Here is an 18594-nt window from a genome sequence, read left to right as displayed (position 1 = left end):
TCCCTGTGGAATAGCTGGAATAATCTAATCCTTATTCAGAAAAACTCTAACACTCTGCATCATTTCAGGGAAGACCAAGTAAGCTTCAACTTATGTTCACTCCACTAATCAAATAGAGACATAAACACTGGAGTGGTAAAGAGTATGTCCATCATCCATTTCAGGTCCACATGCCTATAAGCAACTTGCTAATAATAGTCTAGTCATTATTACCTGAGGTGTTTCCATATTTTAAATTGTTCAGTTAAAAAAGTTACTTGTAATTTGGATAGTTTTCATATATCTCTTCACAGTGTTCATGGACAGGCACTTAAATGGCTTCAGCTCACTTCTGCATCTAAATATATCTGTGTGATTAAGCACTATGGTATTATTCATAGTAAATAAGAATGACGATATCCTTGAGGCTGAAGATAGAAGGATGGATGGATGGATAGTCAGAACATTATAATGGCTGTACCTTAATGGTGTCTGTGTTTTTTATAGATAGCAAGCTTCCTAGGAAATATTTATTCTAAATGTTTGTATTTGTATTATTTTTGCTTTTAAATTACATCTTCAGTTACCCATAAACTATGTGGACCACATTTTTTTTTATTTTTATTTTTTTTAAAGATTTTATTTATTTGACAGAGAGACACAGTGAGAGAAGGAACACAAGCAGGGGGAGTAGGAGAGGGAGAAGCAGGCTTCCCACGGAGCAGGGAGCCCGATGCGGGGCTCGATCCCAGGACCTCGGGATCATGACCTGAGCCGAAGGCAGACGCTTAACGACTGAGCCACCCAGGCACCCCTGGACCACATTTTTGAAAAAAAAGATTTTATTTATTTATTTTGGAGAGAAAGAGAGGGCGTGAGCAGGGGGAGGAGCAGGGAGAGAGGGACAAGCCGACTCCATGGTGAGTGCGGAGCCTGACCTGGGGCTCAATCCCACAACCCTGAGATCATGACCTGAGCCAAAATCAAGAGTCAGGCGCTTAACCGACTGAGCCACCCAGGTCCCCCAAACCATATATATATATAGACAAGCTTATAATGTACATACCCAAAAGCCACATATTTTCTATCTAGATAGGGCGCTGGTTGTAGTGTGATGTAGAATTGTGACCCGTTGCTGTGACGGCCTTTGTTGGCCATTCCAAGAACTCCCCTTTTATTATGAGGAATTGAAAAGTTTTCATCTAGGAAAGACAATACATAGTAGGTCATTAAAATATTTCCAAATTGTATTCTGTTTCATATTTCACTCAACTGGGCTGTTAAAAAAGATAAGCTAGAAAGTCTTCATTAGAACTATTTTGAACATTTCTCCACCTTCAGTTTATCATTACTGTAGCTAAAAACAAGTATGCTAAGAAAATTAGTAATGTAAAAGGAAGGACATCGCTGAGGAATAAAGATCAGCACATTGTCTTGTGCTGTTTGGCAGTAGTATTTCATTCAAACTACCACTGTGATCATTAAAAATACCCTCTTCGAGAAGGCTTTTGGATCTGACGCTTGCCCTCATGGCGTCTTATACAGGCCTCTGTGATAGTCTTTGTGACCTATGCCATTGATGACATGGCTTTTCTTCTTTACTGTGTGCAGGAGGTCTCAATATAACTTTGCTCCTAAGGCCTCCTAGCACATTAACTGGCAGATATGTGGCCTTAAATGCTGGGGATGAAAAGAAAGGAAGTCATGCTTATTTTTAGTAGTCTTTAAATAAATTTTGATCTCAAACCTTATATAGATTGACCAAGATTTTGTGGAAAGTGATTTTTTTTTCAAATTTTTTGTTTTAGTGTAAGGTTAGCAAGTAAAGAGAATTGTATGGTGGTTAATTAGGCCACTCTTTTCAGGAAGTGCCATTTCTAGCATAAAGTAAGATTTACCTCCAAACTCAAACACAGAGGAAGTGGTGGAAGAAGAATTCACTAAAAGTTTTCATTCAGTAACCTTATAAAATCCTGGGAATATTTGAGAGGTATGAGCATTAACTGTCAAGATTTCCTGAAGCTGCAGTTGCTAAGTATTCAAAGTTTCAAAGCTAAACCAACTAAGCAATGAAGCCATATCCGTAGTAGTTACTTTTCGCTTGTTAAATTGCAACTGAGTAAAAACCTCTGAAATCTTGTGAAATGCAAGTAAAGCACTTTTGTACAAATGAGTCTATATAATCACATTGATGCTCCATATTCATTTCAAGGGAATTAAGAAATAATCCATTAATTTTACAGAAAATTACATGGCACAGAAATCTGCCCAAGGTAAAGATTCAGAGTTTTAACAAAACAGTGTTTGTCATTGTTCTTAGACATATGATAAATTTTTTCTTAAATTCTGTAAGCAATAAGAAAGAAAATTTATAGGGTTGTAACCTTTTTTTACACAAAGTTCTATGATTGTGGGAGAAATCTTAAGGTGTAATTAACTGGACATTGGGGAGGGTATGTGCTGTGGTGAGCACTGTGAATTGTGTAAGACTGATAAATCACAGATCTGTACCCCTGAAACAAATAATACATTATATGTTAATTTAAAAAAAAGTTTAACTTTTAAAGTTAATATATAGGTATAGGCAGCCCTTGACTTACAAATTTAAAGTGTGTTTACCTCAAAAAATGGGTGAAAAGTAACTATGTTAACGATTGTTTTAACAGAATGTTGCTGTGGAACTTAAGGACCTGAGGCTTGTCGCTTCAAGATTGGCAGTAATGGCAGGGCAGAGGGGAGTCACTCGGTGACTCTGCCACACCAGGTAAGGCCCTTGGGTAGAATTATTCCTGGAAAGCATCCCACTGAGGGGAGGGGATCCAACCCCCGCCCTTCCTGTTCTCTACACAGTTACTGGTGGGGGCCTTTGCTATGAAACAAGTTGTGGTGACCTTCCCATATGAACTCAGCATGAGCTGCAGCTAGGACTGGGCCATTGGTGCCTCGTCCACAGCTCACTTGGGGAATGGAGTGGACCCCCAGCCTCGCGGGATCATATTATCCACTTAAAGATCAGAGCCAGTAGCATGATGGAGTTCGAAATAAAATTCTGTCCTTAGAGAAATATTTTTTCACAAGTAACAAGGTGGAGAGTGAAAATCCCAGGTTTAATTCAACATTTGTTTATTTGACAAATATTTTTACAATGCCTAGTGTGTTCTGAGGGTTAAGTGCAGAGCTTAAGACTTTTCAGTTATATAAAAAATGTAAATTTAATGTGCTCACATAATTTTTTGAGGACAGGGAAAAAAACGGATCCATAAGTCAAACAACCGTCCCCCCCCCACTTTGTCTGAATGGGATAATTAACTATTCTAGATTATTTTCACTCTATTAGCAGCTCTGAATGGAAAGGAAAAATTTCAGCAACCTACAAAAAAATGTTTTGAGATAGGAAGAACAAAAAACGTCTTTTTTATTGCCGGGCAAAAATAGAAAAATTTAAAATTTGAGTGCTGGCTAAACCTGCAAAATTAGTAATAATTTTATTTTTAGGTCATGTTAATTGAGGCATGGAAGGAAGTTTAAAAGCTATGGTAGGATCTCAGGACCCTCTCATTACATTGTCTGTGACTCAGGAATTCCCACCTCTACCACTTACCATAAGATACACAATGGAGTTACTGCTCTGTGGTCAAAACTGGCATCATTTGTAACATACAACATGAAGGGTAACATGTAACTATTTGAAATAGAAATCAGACTTTATGTGCTGAAGAAAATCGGTTTCTGAATCTGTTTAAAATAAAGCTCATTGATGCTTACAAAGGAAGCAACTACCACAAGTCTGGGAAGACTGCCATGCATTCTCTCTGGTAAAAGTATAATTAGACAAGGGTGCCTGAGTGGCTCAGTTGGTTAAGCAACTGCCTTCAGCTCAGGTCATGATCCTGGAGTCCCAGGATCGAGTCCCCATTGGTGTTCCCTGCTCAGCGGGGAGTCTGCTTCTCCCTCTGACCCTCCCCCCTCTCATGCGCTCTCTCTTTCTCTCTCTCTCAAATAAATAAAATATTTTTTAAAAAAAAGTATAATCAGACAGTTTAGGACATTTCCATGTAATTTGCTGAAGGCAATCATATCAAGTAAAAATCTGACCTGAATCCTGCAGTATCAATTTTGTAAACCAACTGTTCTATTTTTACCATCATATTTGATAACAGCTATTCACTATTTATTATCATATAAAAGTATATGAAAGTGTGCTACTTAGCATGTTTTAATTGTTGCTTTAACGAAGCATTTGTAAGTAAACATGTTGATTGTGTGTGTGACATTAGGAAGGAATAGCCAGTATTCATGAACACTTGCGGGGATAAACACTTAGGGTGTATTTATAACATTGAACACTGGTGATGAGAGGACTCCAGCTATACAGAACATGAATGAATTTCATAGGCAGTGCATGAACAAAAGAAGCAAGACACACAAAGAATGCCTACAGTGTAATTCCATTTACATAAAATTCAAAAACGGGCAAAATTTAACTATTGTTTAGGGATACACACATGGGTGGTTAAACTATCAAGGAAAGCAAGGAAAAAAGGCAGGCTGGTGGTTACCTCTGAGGGAGGTGGAGTATTGCTGATGGATAAATAGGGTGTTTCTGGCATGCTGGCAATTTTTCTTTCTTGACAAGGTTGGTAATACGGGGATTTGCTTTATAATTATGTTTTGTGCATATGCACTTTCCATATATAAGTCTCACAATTTTTTAAAAAATAGCCCTTAAATGGCTACCCAGACCATACTATTTTCAGTTATTCAGTACTGACAGTACATCAGGCTCTGTGTCTTTTATTAATGAACACTTTCATTTATTTATTTTTTTAAAGATTTTATTTATGTATTAGAGAGAGAGTGAGCAGAGGGAGCAGGGGGAGGGGCAGAGGGAGGAGGGGCAGAGGGAGAGGGAGAAGCAGACTCCCCGCTGAGCAGGGAGCCCGATGTGGGGCTCGATCCCAGGACCCCGGGATCATGACCTGAGCCGAAGGCACATGCTTAACCGACTGAGCCACCCAGGCACCCCGAACACTTTCATTTAAAGGCAAGGAGATCTAAGAATTAGACAAATGGATGTTAAGTGCTGTATCTGTGAATTAGGGCACAAGCTAATATTAACAAACTGGTCTACTTAACGTAACAAGGATAATACAGTATTTTAAAATATTTTTCTTTTGCTTTTTGTATAAATGACATTTTCTCTAGTCAGCCCAAACCACCTAATTGCCAATCCTTGGCCAGTGAGAAGGATTAGGGATATTATATAAGGGGGAAAAAAGGGTTAATAATTTCTAACATTCAGAATGGAATTTGGGAAGACTGTTTAAAAAGTTGTGATTCAAAACAAAGCAAAATAGACTTTCTTCAAGTTAAAAAAATGATTAACCAATTTATAAAATAATCATCTAATTGAATAATTTATTACGTTCTTTTAAATTCACTGTGCTCAGCTTAATAAAAGTGAGTTTTGTGCTTGTAGTCGTTTTTAGCAAGCCCCGGGTTTCAATCCTGCAGCTCATGGTAATAGGGTTCAATGAGAGAGATGTGGAGGAAGAGGGACCGGCTGGCTGCTGTGTGCATATCCCCCAGGGCCTGAAAGAGGGAGGGAAACCCATGGTTGTTCTGAGCAGTTACTCATCTCTCCTTGGGGGCATCTCTCCTTTTCATTTGATGGGTTACTGAGTTTCTAATTCTGCACCTGCAGACATCCCGAGTAATGGAAGCTTCCCTAAACACACTGGGCCTCCTCCTGACACCAGAGGACAGCCGCCTCCATCTGGAGACTAAATCTCCCTAACAGTGTAAGGATAGGAGTGAGGGACCATCAGCAGAGGCACAGGGTTGTGCAGGGGGCAGGCAAGGAGAGGAGCTAAGAGATGTATCTCCTGCTGGACAGAAGGCCCAAGTTGTCTGAGACTGTGCCTCCAAACAGGAGTCCGGGTGATCTGACAGCAGCCGTGGGGTGGACCCATAGGGTGGATTCTCATCAGGGATTAAGCCTGTCAGGAAAGCATCCAGGAACATCCCTTCCCCATCTGCAATCTTTTATTTTAAGACCCAATTCAAAAGCTACTCCGGGCCACCGCCCCCAACTCTCCCAGGCAGCTGTTGGTTCTTTTCCCACAGTGCTCAGTGCTTCCTCTGTAACTGCCATTGGCACTGTGCCTGTAAGCTAATCTGTTTAAGTATCTGTCTGCACCAAACCTAAAATCTTTGAGGCTGGAAGCTTGGTCATATCATCTTTGTTTCCTAAGGTCCTAGCACCATGTAGGCACCTAACTAAGAGTTGAGTGTTTTATTAATGAATAAATAAATAAATGGGGTCACTCACCCGGTTTCATTTGATAAAGCTGGCTCCACATGCACTTAGAAGGAAATTGGCTTTTCCTTTTCCCTTCACTTTGGTATTGGTTCAGTATTATTTTTTTAAAAAAAAACACCTTTTCATTGTATTAAAATTTAGACACAAAAGCCATAGAAAACTAATGTATAGTTATATTTATTAGTTATTATAAGGGAAACACCCTTTTCATCCCCACTCAGTCCAGCTTAAGTGCCTTGTCTGGTTCAAAAGTAACCACTCCCGACTTTTAAATGCTCTCATGCTTAATGTTTCCTCATACAGTTGGCCCTTGAACAGCACTAGTTCTGATCTGCAGGGGTCCACTCATATGTGGATGTTTTTCAAGGCGGTACAGAACTGTAAATGTATTTTCTCTTCCTTATGATTTTCTTAACATTTTCTTTAGCTTATTTCATTGTAAGAAGATGGTATATAATACATACAACATACAAAATATGTGTTAATCAACTGTTCATGTTTTTGATAAGGCTTCAGGTCAATAGTGTTAGTAGTTAGTCCATAGCTATTAGTAGTTACTGCGTAGTATGGTTTAGTCTTTACCATTTTATTTTTTTCCCTTTTTTAGAAGATTGTATTTGAGAGGGAGAGAGAGAGAGAGCAGGGCGGAGGGACAGAGGGGGAGAGAGAGAGAGGGAGAAGCAAATTCCCTGCTCAGCAAGGAGCCCGACGCGGGCTCGATCCCATGGCCCCGGGATCATGACCCAAGCCGAAGGCAGATGCTTAACCGACTGAGCCACCCAGGAACCCCAGTCTTTACCATTTTAAAAGACTTGTTATGACTTTTAAGTCTCTTTTAATCTTCAAGGTCTGCCTCTATCCCTTTACTTACTCTTATCTGTTAATAAACCGGAGCTGTTTAACCTCTAGGATTTTTCCCAGTCCAAAATTTGCTGATTGCACCTGCGTGGGGCATTTCAGTATGTTTCTGTGTTCTCTGTCCTGTCCTTTGGCCTAGAATACTTGTGTTGAGAAGGCATATTAGTTTCAACTTGATTGATATATTGGGAGCATCTGAGCATAATGAAGCTCGCCCGTGTTTATGTGCAATGTCTAGGAGAAACACCAAGTAAATGTAGAAAATGGCTCCCAGCCGAACGGAGCTGCATAGGAACACACACACCTCAGACGTCCGCCGCAGGTCACCACATCCACCACATCCAGCCACATCTGATGTTACAACCTGCCTCCGATTTCAGAGAGCCTTCCTTCCACCACCTCACCATCACTCACAAGCTGCAACTCTTCCCATGCCACCTCCTCAAACATCAGGGAGCTTTCAAGGTAGAGTGCCAAATTTATTATAGTATTTCTGTTTCTTGACCATAAAATATATGTTAAACCATTACTGTTTTTATCAGGTTATTCTATATTTTAATGTGTCACTGAGAAAGGGTTTTTTTGTACCTCACTTTTGCCCTGAGTCCTGTAGTTTTTCATGCATGATTTTGCATAGTGCAGAGATCTTTAAGACCATATGACATCACAACTGGTTGTATTTCCTGCAGATTGGCAGCTGGGTCCAGAGGCTTAATCAGACTCATGTTCTATCCCTTTGGTGGTGTGTTCTCTCCACGGAAGGCTCATAATGTCTGGTTGTCCCTGTTTTTGTGAAGTTGGCAGATACCAATGCAGCAAAGGCATAGATCCATTATTTCACTGGGGCAGCAAAATGGTGCTATTCTAATTCTTTTATTTCCTTGTCATCTATCTATCGGAATGCTTTTATAAGTAGCAATTTTATCTACAATTTAGTACAGTTTATATAGGAAAGGCAAGATAAATGCTTGATTCTTTCCTTATATTTATCAATTTTTAAGATAATGAATTTGTTTCCCATCATTCCCCCAAAGATAAGCTATTAGGCTTTATTTTATAATATGATGTCATTATGAACTCATGGATTTAAAATACCTGTTGGGTTTCAGTTATTTGCGATTACTATTCTTTTTGAAGTTCAAATCTTTGGCCAGTGAGAGCCTCTTTAAGTGTCTCCCAAGGCCTTTGACATGACCCTAGTAATCTTTAATAGCTTCCTTGCTATCTGAATATAGCATGATTAAACAGGAGGTTTAAGGCTCATTTTGTAAATTCCTGTCCTGGAACTGAAACCTGCCATTTCTCCCAGGAGTTCTGGTTTCTTTAAGTGAGAAGTGACACTTCAGAACACCAGTCTAAATGCTAGGTGTGTGTAAAGCTACTAGGTTGGTCCTTATAGACCAATTCAGTGGATAGAGCTATATAGGTAGATACACTTTGTGAGTTTAAACTGATATTTCCAATACCCAGAATATTTTACTTATTAGCCTCTATCATATTGCATATTTATCTCCTTTATTGAAAATCATGATTCTTTCAAGGACACACGAAACGATGAATTTAGGATATCCTATAATTACTTACTTTTTCCACATTACATATACAACAGTCTCAAAATAACAGTATTAATACCATCACTAGTATAACTACTGAAAGTAGTTAAAAGTTTTTGCATACATTCTCCCCATTTTTTCCAGTTTTAAAAAGGTAAGCTAAAGATACAGTCATTACATATCATAGTCTCACCCTTTATTCCTCATTAAAGTTTAGTTTCATAAGTCACTATATGATTACTGCTCATCACCAATCCTTATGTCATGGTCTCATAATTTGTGTGAAACTCATTCTGCAGTCGATTCCTCAGGATCAAGAAGGGCTTGTGGCAACATTATTCCCTAAAGTTTTACATACTGAAAAGTCTGTATGCCCTTTATAATTCAGATTCAGTTTGGCTGAATATAAAATCCTTAGCTCATGATTCCTTTCCTTGAGCATCTTAAATGTATTACTCCATTTTCTTGTGACATAATAATATAATGTCAAAGAATGTGATGATAACTTCCTTTTCTTTCCCTTATAAATCACTTGCTCTTTTTGCCTACCTGCCCAAAGAATTTTTACTTTTTCTTAACTGTCCAAAATGTTACTAAAATATGTCTTAGTGTTGGTTGTTCTGGTTTAATATTATCAGGTGGCATTGTTCTCTTTCAAGAAGAAATGTCGGGCGCCTGGGTGGCTCAGTTGGTTAAGCGACTGCCTTTGGCTCAGGTCATGATCCTGGAGTCCCAGGATCGAGTCCGGCATCGGACTCCCTGCTCAGCAGGGAGTCTGCTTCTCCCTCTGACCCTCTTCCCTCTAGTGCTCTCTATCTCTCATTCTCTCTCTCTCAAATAAATAAATAAAATCTTTAAAAAAAAAAGAAGTAATGTCAAGTTTTTATACAATATTTTTACTTGAGGTATAAACATACAATAAAATGCATTTATCTTAGATGCTCAGTTTGATGCATTTTGACAGTTGAGTGTAGCTGTGTAACCACCACGAAAACAAAAATAGAACATCAAATCCTTTTTAAACTCAGGAGGTTTTTTCAATATTAGTTCTTAGTATTTGCTCCATTCCCTAGCATTCATTTAATCCTTTAGGGACAACTTACCATCCGTATGTTGGATCTTCTCTTTCTAGCTATTTGTCACTTTCTCGTAAATCCTTTTATCTTTCTTCATTTCTTTTTGGTTTTAAAAAATTCCCTCCTTCCACCTTTTACTTATTTTAAGACATACATATCTGTTGTGTTTATTTGACCCATGTTCCTTCTAGTTTATTTCTGAAATGTTCTTTTACTGCTGATTCTTCCCTAGTTCTGTAACCTCTAAGTTTTTCTAATTCTGACTTATGAGTTCTTTCCTGTCTTGTATCATGTTCTCAGTGTCTTCTGGCTCACTCTGAAATTTGTACAGTTTTGATCTGTTTTGTAAGCATGTCTTTCCTAGTGTACTTTCATGATCTGTAGTGATATTACTCTGCTCCTTATTCTCTTTTACTTCTTCTAGTAACCACGAAAATTTTTGTTGCCTGTTTTTATGTAAAATTAGGTTTCCTAGGTGTTTAGAAGAAGTGTGGCTTTAGAAGGAAGGTCGCTTTTCTGACTTCACAAAGCTCCCTCTTGTGCTGTTTTCATGTAGTGTTCGACAGTATGGCAACTTGCTTTCTGAGACTTTCTGGCTCTGACCCCATTCCCTCTTTGTCGCCACTGCCCTTCTATCCTGCATAACTTTGACTCCATTCACAGCAACACCTCCTTCTGTGGGCCTGTCTTGGAAGAGCGCCCTTTCAGATTAGTTTCAAGAGTTCAGAGAGGTTAGGCTGTTCCAGCCTCAGACCTTACCAGGGACCCCCTTGCACTCACCCACTGTTGGCTGTTTTGGGGTTCTGCTAGTCTCAAGTCCACCAGATGTGCTGCTTTTTCCCACACAGATGCTGACAGCTTGCAGATTTCATAGCTATAGGAAGTTTGTCCTCATCTGTTTGTATTGAGAATTCATTTAGATACCTTGTGACCTAGTTTTGTTGTAAATGTCATCCATGGGTTTTTAGTTTTTCTCTCTACTTATACAGTCTGTTTTTATGTTGGAATTTCAAAAGATTCAAAAACTATGCCGTCACCACGACCTCATCTCCCCAGGGTCCCCAACAGCAGTTTTAATGGGATGATTATCAAAGTACCAAACTCTGGGTACAAGCATGGCAAATCACAAGCCTTAAAACTATAAATTCCTGGGGCGCCGGGGTGGCTCAGTCAGTTAAGCGTCTGCCTTCGGCTTAGGTCATGATCCCAGGGTCCTGGGATCGAGCCCCGCATCAGGCTCCCTGCTCCGCGGGAAGCCTGCTGCTCCCTCTCCCACTCCCCCTGCTTGTGTTCCCTCTATTGCTGTGTCTCTCTCTGTCAAATAAATAAAATCTTTAAATATATATATATATATATACACACACATATATATATATATATAAATTCCCTTTGACCCTACAATACTAATTCTAGAAATTTAGCCTAAAGGAATAATATAATTAGGCAAGTGAAAAAATATGTATACAAAGCTGTTCTGGACTGGACTGGGGTGTGTTTCCCCCTACCCCATTTGTAACTCCCACTTTTCAGTGTGTTATCCCAAACACCATCTTATTTGGAGTTGTGAATTGTCCAGTCTTGTTAGATTTGAATTATCAGCTGATATAGACTGACAGAATTTAAAGATACATACCTTCAAATGTTGGTCCATAAATCGACTCTCCATCATCTCCTTTTCCTTCTACTATATCTGAGAAATAACAATAAACAAACATTAGAATTTTGAGACTGAAAAAGAGCATGGTAATGGCTGGGGGAAAATGCTTTAAATTATGATTCCACTTAATACCAATGACTAGAGTAAGTTATAAGATACATAATTGTTCAATATCTAAACCATGAAAATATTACCATAATGATTTTACTTGTATTTTGTAAGCACTCTAACATTCATGATCCCATTTTTCCCCCTGATAATAACTCTTTGAAGTAGGCTAAATTATAATGCAGAACCTTTGAAATGATGAAGCATTAAATTATAATTGTGGTCACAATTTAAAGGAAGTGTGTTCATATAGATTCTGCTTGCCTCACAAGTTATTCCATAGTCCATCTTGCTTTTTAGGGAAATGGAAAGACCAGACTGAGAGAATGAAATAGGAACAGTGAGGTCTTTTTAGAGGAGGGATAAAAATAAATGCTCTAAAAAGAATCAGTGTTCAAATTTTCATTCCTTGGAACCCCAGACTGATAATTCATTCATTTAGCCAGTATTTTGGAAAGGAAGATCCCTTATAATGTGATGAGGTGGATTAAGGAAAAAAAAAAGTATTTGTCATGTCCCATTTTGCATTACATGCATCAATACGCATACTTTTGCTCCGGCAGTGCTCCTACAGCAAACATCCTCCATGCACAAGCGACTTTTTCTGTATCCACAGGTGAAAGGGAAACAAAGGTGACTACTGGAAATAGCGGACGCTGGTGGAAATAAGGGTCTCTTGGCTCTGTGCCCCGGCCTCCCCATCAGCACCTCTTTACTTCCTTTCCTCTCTCATTCACCCTCCTTGAGTACAGCATACAATACAGCTCTGTTGAAAGACTGTGCCATTTTAACTCAGTGTGAATGAGTTACCTGTAATAAAAGTGCACTGTAAAGAAATCAGATGCAACAGCAAGCATGTGGAGAGAATTTATTCAAGACAGGCATGTAGCATTTAAATTCCATTCACAAACTGGTTCAGAAGTTCATCATTAATCCTGAAGTCTTCAATCCTACTCTGCCTGATACTCCCCGCGTGACTCACTCCAGAGCCCTCGGCATCTCCCAGAAGCACACTGTAGTGGCAGAAGGCTACTCCAGAAATGGGGAAGTCACACGTCCTCCAGCACCGATTCCTTCTGATCCCAGAGTTCGCTTTGCTCAGACACATCGGCCTGTGGTTCACCACCCTTACTGACTCACTTCAGCATTGGTGATACTCCTTTGCCCTGTCTCTCCAACACCCACCATTCCTCTTGCCCTTTGCTTCACATCCTCCAGGGAAATTATTTTTTTTAATTTTTTATTGTTATGTTAATCACCATACATTACATCATTAGTTTTTGATGAAGTGTTCCACGATTCATTGTTTGAGTCTAACACCCAGCGCTCCAATCAGTACATGCCCTCCTTAATACCCATCACCAGGCTAACCCATCCCCCCACCCCCCTCCCCTCTAGAACCCTCAGTTTGTTTCTCAGAGTCCATCGTCTGTCATGGTTTGTCTCCCCCTCCGATTCCCCTCCTTCATTTTTCTCCCAGGGAAATATTTTATATTGACACCATTTCAATCAGTACTTGAATTCAGCCTTATATATCTGTTATTTCTGTACTTCTGACGACAAATTCTACAATGCAGAATAATGGTTCAAATTTTGATTTCAATCTTGATGTTAGTTACCTTTTCCAAGCCTGTTTCCTCATCTGTATAGACAGGAGTAATGCTTAGTGCCTCCCAGGTAATTCTGAGGATTAAACAAAATCATGTTCTACCGACAGCACTTGGTGCAGCTCAGGGCAGAGCGCCACACTCGTTCACGGGTGGCCATAGTCACGCAGCATTGCATGCTTAGGGAATGCATCTTCTCATTACCACCATCTTCACCATCATTATACTGATGATGATGATGATGATGATGATGACAAAATGTATTAAACTCTTTCTCAAGAGGTCCTTCAGAAGGCAGTAGGCCTTGTGGGAGCCACAGACAGAGAATCCCACCAAAGTGGCTTCACGACTTGATAGCTTCTTTCATTTTGTACTTTAGAAATGTGTAGAATGTATGTTTCCTGTTTATCTGTTCATTTATTCATTCATCCTTTCAACAATATTTTTTAAGCCCTTACTATATACCAGGCACTGCTCTGGAACCTGGGGATACAACAGTGAACAAAATAGATAAAATCCTCTACCTTCATGGAACTTATTTATACTCTAATGAAGAAAAACAGACACTAAACAAATTCTCTAGGAAATATGTAATAGTATGTCCAGTGATGACAAGTGCTATGAACCAAAAGTAAAATATTTTATTTTAAAAATAAAGATTAGGGGATAGGAGAGCAGCAGGGAAAGGGGTGAGGAGACCTGTGTGGATGGGAAAGTGGCAGTTTTAAATAGGATGGTCAGGTAAGTCTTGCTGAGATGAACTCCGGGCAAAAATCCAAAACAGATTAGAGGCTGAAGCAAGGGGATATCTGAGGCATAGCTGGGTAGGCTGTGCCCCAGGCAGAGGAATCAACAAAAGACCTCAAGCAAATGTATGCTTTATGTGCTTAGGAAACAGCAAGGAGGCCACTGTGTGGAGCAGAGCCAGTAGACATGTCAAGAGGATGAGGCGAGGCTAGGGGTAGTGTAGACCATACAGGCCGTGCTGGTCCCATCAGGCAACCAGTAGTGTTGGGAGGCATCCCAAGGCACAGCATAAAACCACATTAGCCATATTCCAAAAATCTCCCCACAGCCCTGTGCAAATCTGGCATCTGAAGGGAGAACGTTTGTAGAGCTTGGTACTTCCAATATACCATGTCACTGAATCCTGAATCCTTGCCACATCCTGTGATATTATAATTTTCCCCATGTAAGGATTAAGAAACTGATTGAGAGATGCTAAGTGCCTATGTACTAAGTGGTACAACTGGTATATATCGGCTGGGCTTGAATCTAGTAATCAGCATTTTTTCCCAAACTGTCCTTAACATTGCTGCTTCATTATTTGAACTCATGACCCAAGATCTGTGCATCTTAGTATTTGGAAATTTTATTACAAATAAGTAAACAAACAGGTAATATGACATACTTTTCCCAAATCTTGCTCTGGGGCTCTGGAAGGGGAGGTGTACCTCTAACCAAAAACCAAAAATAAAACAAAAAAGAACATAGCATCTGAGAGCCCAGCACATAATAGTCAACACTGAACTAAGTTTCAGGAGACCCTGATACTAGTCCCCTTGAGGATGGTTTTATATCAACAAATACTTGAAAACAATCTAAATGTTCACCAATGGGGAATTAATTATGTTGACCTTTGAACAATGCAGGGGTTAGGTGTGCCAACCCCTGCACAGTTGAAAAGCCCTGTATAACTTTTAACTCCCCCCAAATTTAACTATTAATAGTCTACAGTTGACCAGAAGCCTTACTAGTAACATAAACAGTTAACGCATACTTTGTATGTTACATGTATTATATGCTGTATTCTTACAATAAAGGAAGCTGGAGAAAAGAAAATGTTATTAAGAAAATCAAGGAAGGGGCGCCTGGGTGGCACAGTTAGGTGTCCAACTTTTGGTTTTGGTTCAGGTCATGATCTCGGGGTCATGAGATTGAGACCCACATGGGGCTCTGCACTCAGCACAGTCTGCTTAAGACTCTCTCTCCCTCTCCCTCTGCCCCTACCCTGTATGTGCACATGCACGCTCTCTCTCAAATAAATAAATAAGTCTTTAAAAGAGAAAGGGGCTCCTGGGTGGCTCAGTCGGTTAAGTGCCTTCGGCTCGGGTCACGATCTCATGGTTTTGGGATCGAGTCCCACATTGCGCTTGCTGCTCAGTGGAGAGCCTGCTTCTCTCTCTACCTTTCCCCTGCTCAAGCTCTCTATCTCTCTCAAATAAATAAAAATAAATAAATAAATAAAAGGAAAAGAAAATCGTAAGGAAGAGAAAATACATTTATAGTACTGTATTGTAAAAAATCAGTGGACCCCCACGTTCAAACTCCTTATTGTTCAAGGGCCAACTGTAAATTGGTATAGCAATATATGAAAAACTAGGCAGACCCTAAAAATTGTACATGTTTATGTTTATTGACATACCAAGACATACCATATATGTATATGGAATGGAAAAATAATGAGGTTAGGTAACACTATGGGTGATATGATCTCATTTTTGGAGAAACTGAGGGAAAAATAGTTGATTTTCATACAAATGCCTGGATTAAACTACATTTTTCTCATCAGCTTCAGAATGTTCCAGATTGTAGAAAAATAATTAAGCATTATTAGTTTAAGCCTCTGCATATTTCATCAAGTTCAAGCAAATCTCCTTACACTCTAAGCCAATTATTTTTAAATTGCTGCCTGATTGTTCCCTATGGGATACCTCCCAAAAGGCCTTCAAAATTTAATTTTGTGCTGTTAGTCAGAGACCTACTCTGTGTGAAGTCAAAGGACTGACCTGAAAAGATAGTGAAAATGGAGAACAAAACGCTTTAGCTCTTACTTTTACACTCTAACAGTCTAACATCTTTGGTGACAAATAAGTTGTTTTTAAATTCCTAGCTTTAGAATGTCTCTTAAAAGCACTATTTTCTAGGTGCTATTTATTTAGATGAGCATTTTTTTTTTTTTAGAGAGGTGGGGAAGAGAGAGAGAATCTTCAGCAGGCTCCACCCTGGGCATGGAGCCTAATGAGGGGCTCAGTGACTCAGGGGCTCCATCTCACAACCCTGAGATCATAACCTGAACCGAAATCAAGAGTTGGATGCTCAACCAACTGAGCCATCCAGGCATCCCCTACTTAGATGAACATTTAAAATTATATTTTGATATAAAAAATGGTATCTTCCTATCTTATATCACTTTTTAATTTGTAATATTCTGGGTAATAAAACTTTAGATTTGTTTACTTCAAAATTTATGACATTTTTAAAAAGAGGATGAATATCTTAATCATTTGGCCATATAAAATATCCTTTAAATATATATATAATATCTAATATAAATATATCTAATTCTATATCATTTCACAAATGCATATAGATAAAATTCTGGACATTCTGATTTGACGTTACAATTAAGTTGCATTTAAGATTTTAAACTTACCTCCTCCTTGGATCCAACCATTTGGCACTACTCGATGAAAAATCGAACCTACGTAATGTAGCCTGATGCCACTTTGAGAATACCCCGCTTTTCCTGTGCACAAGATCTGAAAGTTTCTACATGTTTTGGGACATGCATCACAGTATAGCTACAAATAAAAATAAAAGGTTTCAAAGATTAAATATTTAATATTTTGACAGTTACAGATACCTACCTCTACCTCCCACTTACTAAAAATAACAAAAATAAATAAGAACAACAAAAAGCCTTTTACCTCAAAAACCAGTCTTCCAATTGGATAACAATCAATAGAAATGTCCAAGAACACAAAAGCATGCTAGTAAAATTAGGGAGAAAAAGATAATGCAGGTCAGTGTCTGGAAGAAAGTTTTAGAAATGACCAAAAATACCACAGAATAATGTTTTTAGTGATAAGATTTCAAAAGCAAGGACACCTGGGTGGCTCAGTCGGTTAAGCATCTACCTTTGGCTCAGGTCATGATCCCAGGGTCCTGGGATCGAGCCCCACGTTGGGCTCCCTGTTCAGCGGGAAGCCTGCTTCTCTCTCTCCTTCTGCTGTCCCTGCTTGTGCATGCTCTCTTTCTCTCTCTGACAAATAAATAAATAAATTCTAAAAAAAATAAAACCCTGTAGTAGTGAAGCTTTGAATAATCTTAACCTACACACCAGACAGAGAACACATGGCCTAGATACCCCCTACATTGCAAGCTAGGTGTGGAAAGGAACACTAGTTGGTCCCTTTGGGAAAAGAAACGACAGAATTTTCTGTCCTGAGTAATTTTGGGAAACATCCAACATGAGCGCCATGGATTTGGTTACCATATGTTCTCAATTTTGAGAGAGAGCACGCATTAGCCGCCCGGAGCCGGTCACGTCCTTTCTGAGGGAACAAGGGCACCGTACCCACAGGAGGTGTGGGGCCAGGGGGAGGGAAGAGAACATGCTGTGCTTTCGTGTTATTTCAGTCATGCTCATTTGGCATCCTTCCTGATAGAGACAGCTAACATTTGTGTGATCTTAGCTAGCTCTACAAAGAGGCATCCAAAGTGAAAACTCAGTCTCCATCACAGTAGCATTCATTTAGGGAGCAGAGCGCATCTAATGGGATACATTTCAAATCTTGGGCACCATTCTTATACATAAAGATGCCACCTGATTTAACAAGCCACATAACTTGCCCTGCCCTATTTCTTAAGAATCTAGGAAACATAAATGAAATCACTTTTACGGTATCACTGTCACTACTTTATGTCACTTGAGCCTTTTTATTTTTTTTTAAATTAAGAGACTGTAATGATTGTGTTATCTGGCATCCAGGAAGTATTATGTCCATAGTAATTATGATTAACTTTTTTGTGCCTCTGAGCTTCTGAATTATAAGTTCTGAATTATTTCTGAAGTTCTGAATTATAAAAGAATAGTATAACTTTATTGTAAGAGGCGTGATGTAGTAAACTGAACAGCCTCGGGTGGAAAAAGGGGACAGACTGGAAATCACGATTCATTTATGAAACGGGTAAGTCCGTTCGGGCAGCATTACACTTCCCTCTGTGTCAATATATTATCTCTATGCAGTTGTCAAGAGTAGATAATTCTGACAATTCTAATGAAAGAGCAAATAAGCACAACACAAGGTAAAGTCACCTAGCAGCCAAACATGCAAACATAATTATCTGGTATATCATTGCAACCCAGAAGTAAACAAGTCCCTGCAGCAAGAAAAATCTAGCCTCTGCACAAAAAAATTTAAGGATTTTCTCTGGAATCCAGGTCCTCCCTCCTCACTGCCATGAATTCAGGCTATCATCATCTCTAGGCCACACTACTATAGCAGTGTTCCAAGTGGTCACCCTGCCACCAAGGTCTCCCTACTCCACCCTGTTTTTGCACAGCCCTAAAACTTTTTCCAAAAAAGCAAAGATTATGTCATACTCTTTATGAAAAATTCTGTTGGCTCAGCTTCCTTCTAGGAAAAAA

The 18594-nt window shown here is 39.2% G+C and overlaps 1 protein-coding gene and 1 long non-coding RNA gene across 2 annotated transcripts in view; one reads left to right on the top strand and one right to left on the bottom strand.

Annotated features, from left to right (window-relative positions):
- Positions 1 to 18594, bottom strand: part of PPIL6 (peptidylprolyl isomerase like 6) — a 31579-nt gene that overhangs the window by 4153 nt on the left and 8832 nt on the right. Inside the window, exons 4-7 of the mRNA XM_028104229.2 lie at positions 16871 to 16933; positions 16597 to 16744; positions 11422 to 11478; positions 1046 to 1181 (exon numbers count right to left, since the gene is read on the bottom strand). Coding sequence (XP_027960030.1) covers positions 1046 to 1181; positions 11422 to 11478; positions 16597 to 16744; positions 16871 to 16933 — 404 coding nt within the window. The remainder of the gene's footprint in view (positions 1 to 1045; positions 1182 to 11421; positions 11479 to 16596; positions 16745 to 16870; positions 16934 to 18594) is intronic.
- The window catches only part of LOC148164068 (uncharacterized), a 38581-nt gene that overhangs the window by 11424 nt on the left and 8563 nt on the right, over positions 1 to 18594 (top strand). Inside the window, exon 2 of the long non-coding RNA XR_015768319.1 lies at positions 2646 to 2743. This is a non-coding gene — a long non-coding RNA (uncharacterized LOC148164068). The remainder of the gene's footprint in view (positions 1 to 2645; positions 2744 to 18594) is intronic.

Source organism: Eumetopias jubatus, unplaced genomic scaffold, assembly GCF_037043125.1.
Source record: "Eumetopias jubatus isolate StellerSeaLion01/CBP00866 unplaced genomic scaffold, mEumJub1_p1.0 scaffold_6, whole genome shotgun sequence".
Taxonomy (NCBI): domain Eukaryota; kingdom Metazoa; phylum Chordata; class Mammalia; order Carnivora; family Otariidae; genus Eumetopias; species Eumetopias jubatus.
Note: the sequence above shows the minus strand (reverse complement) of the source record. Positions and strands in the feature narration are given on the sequence as shown.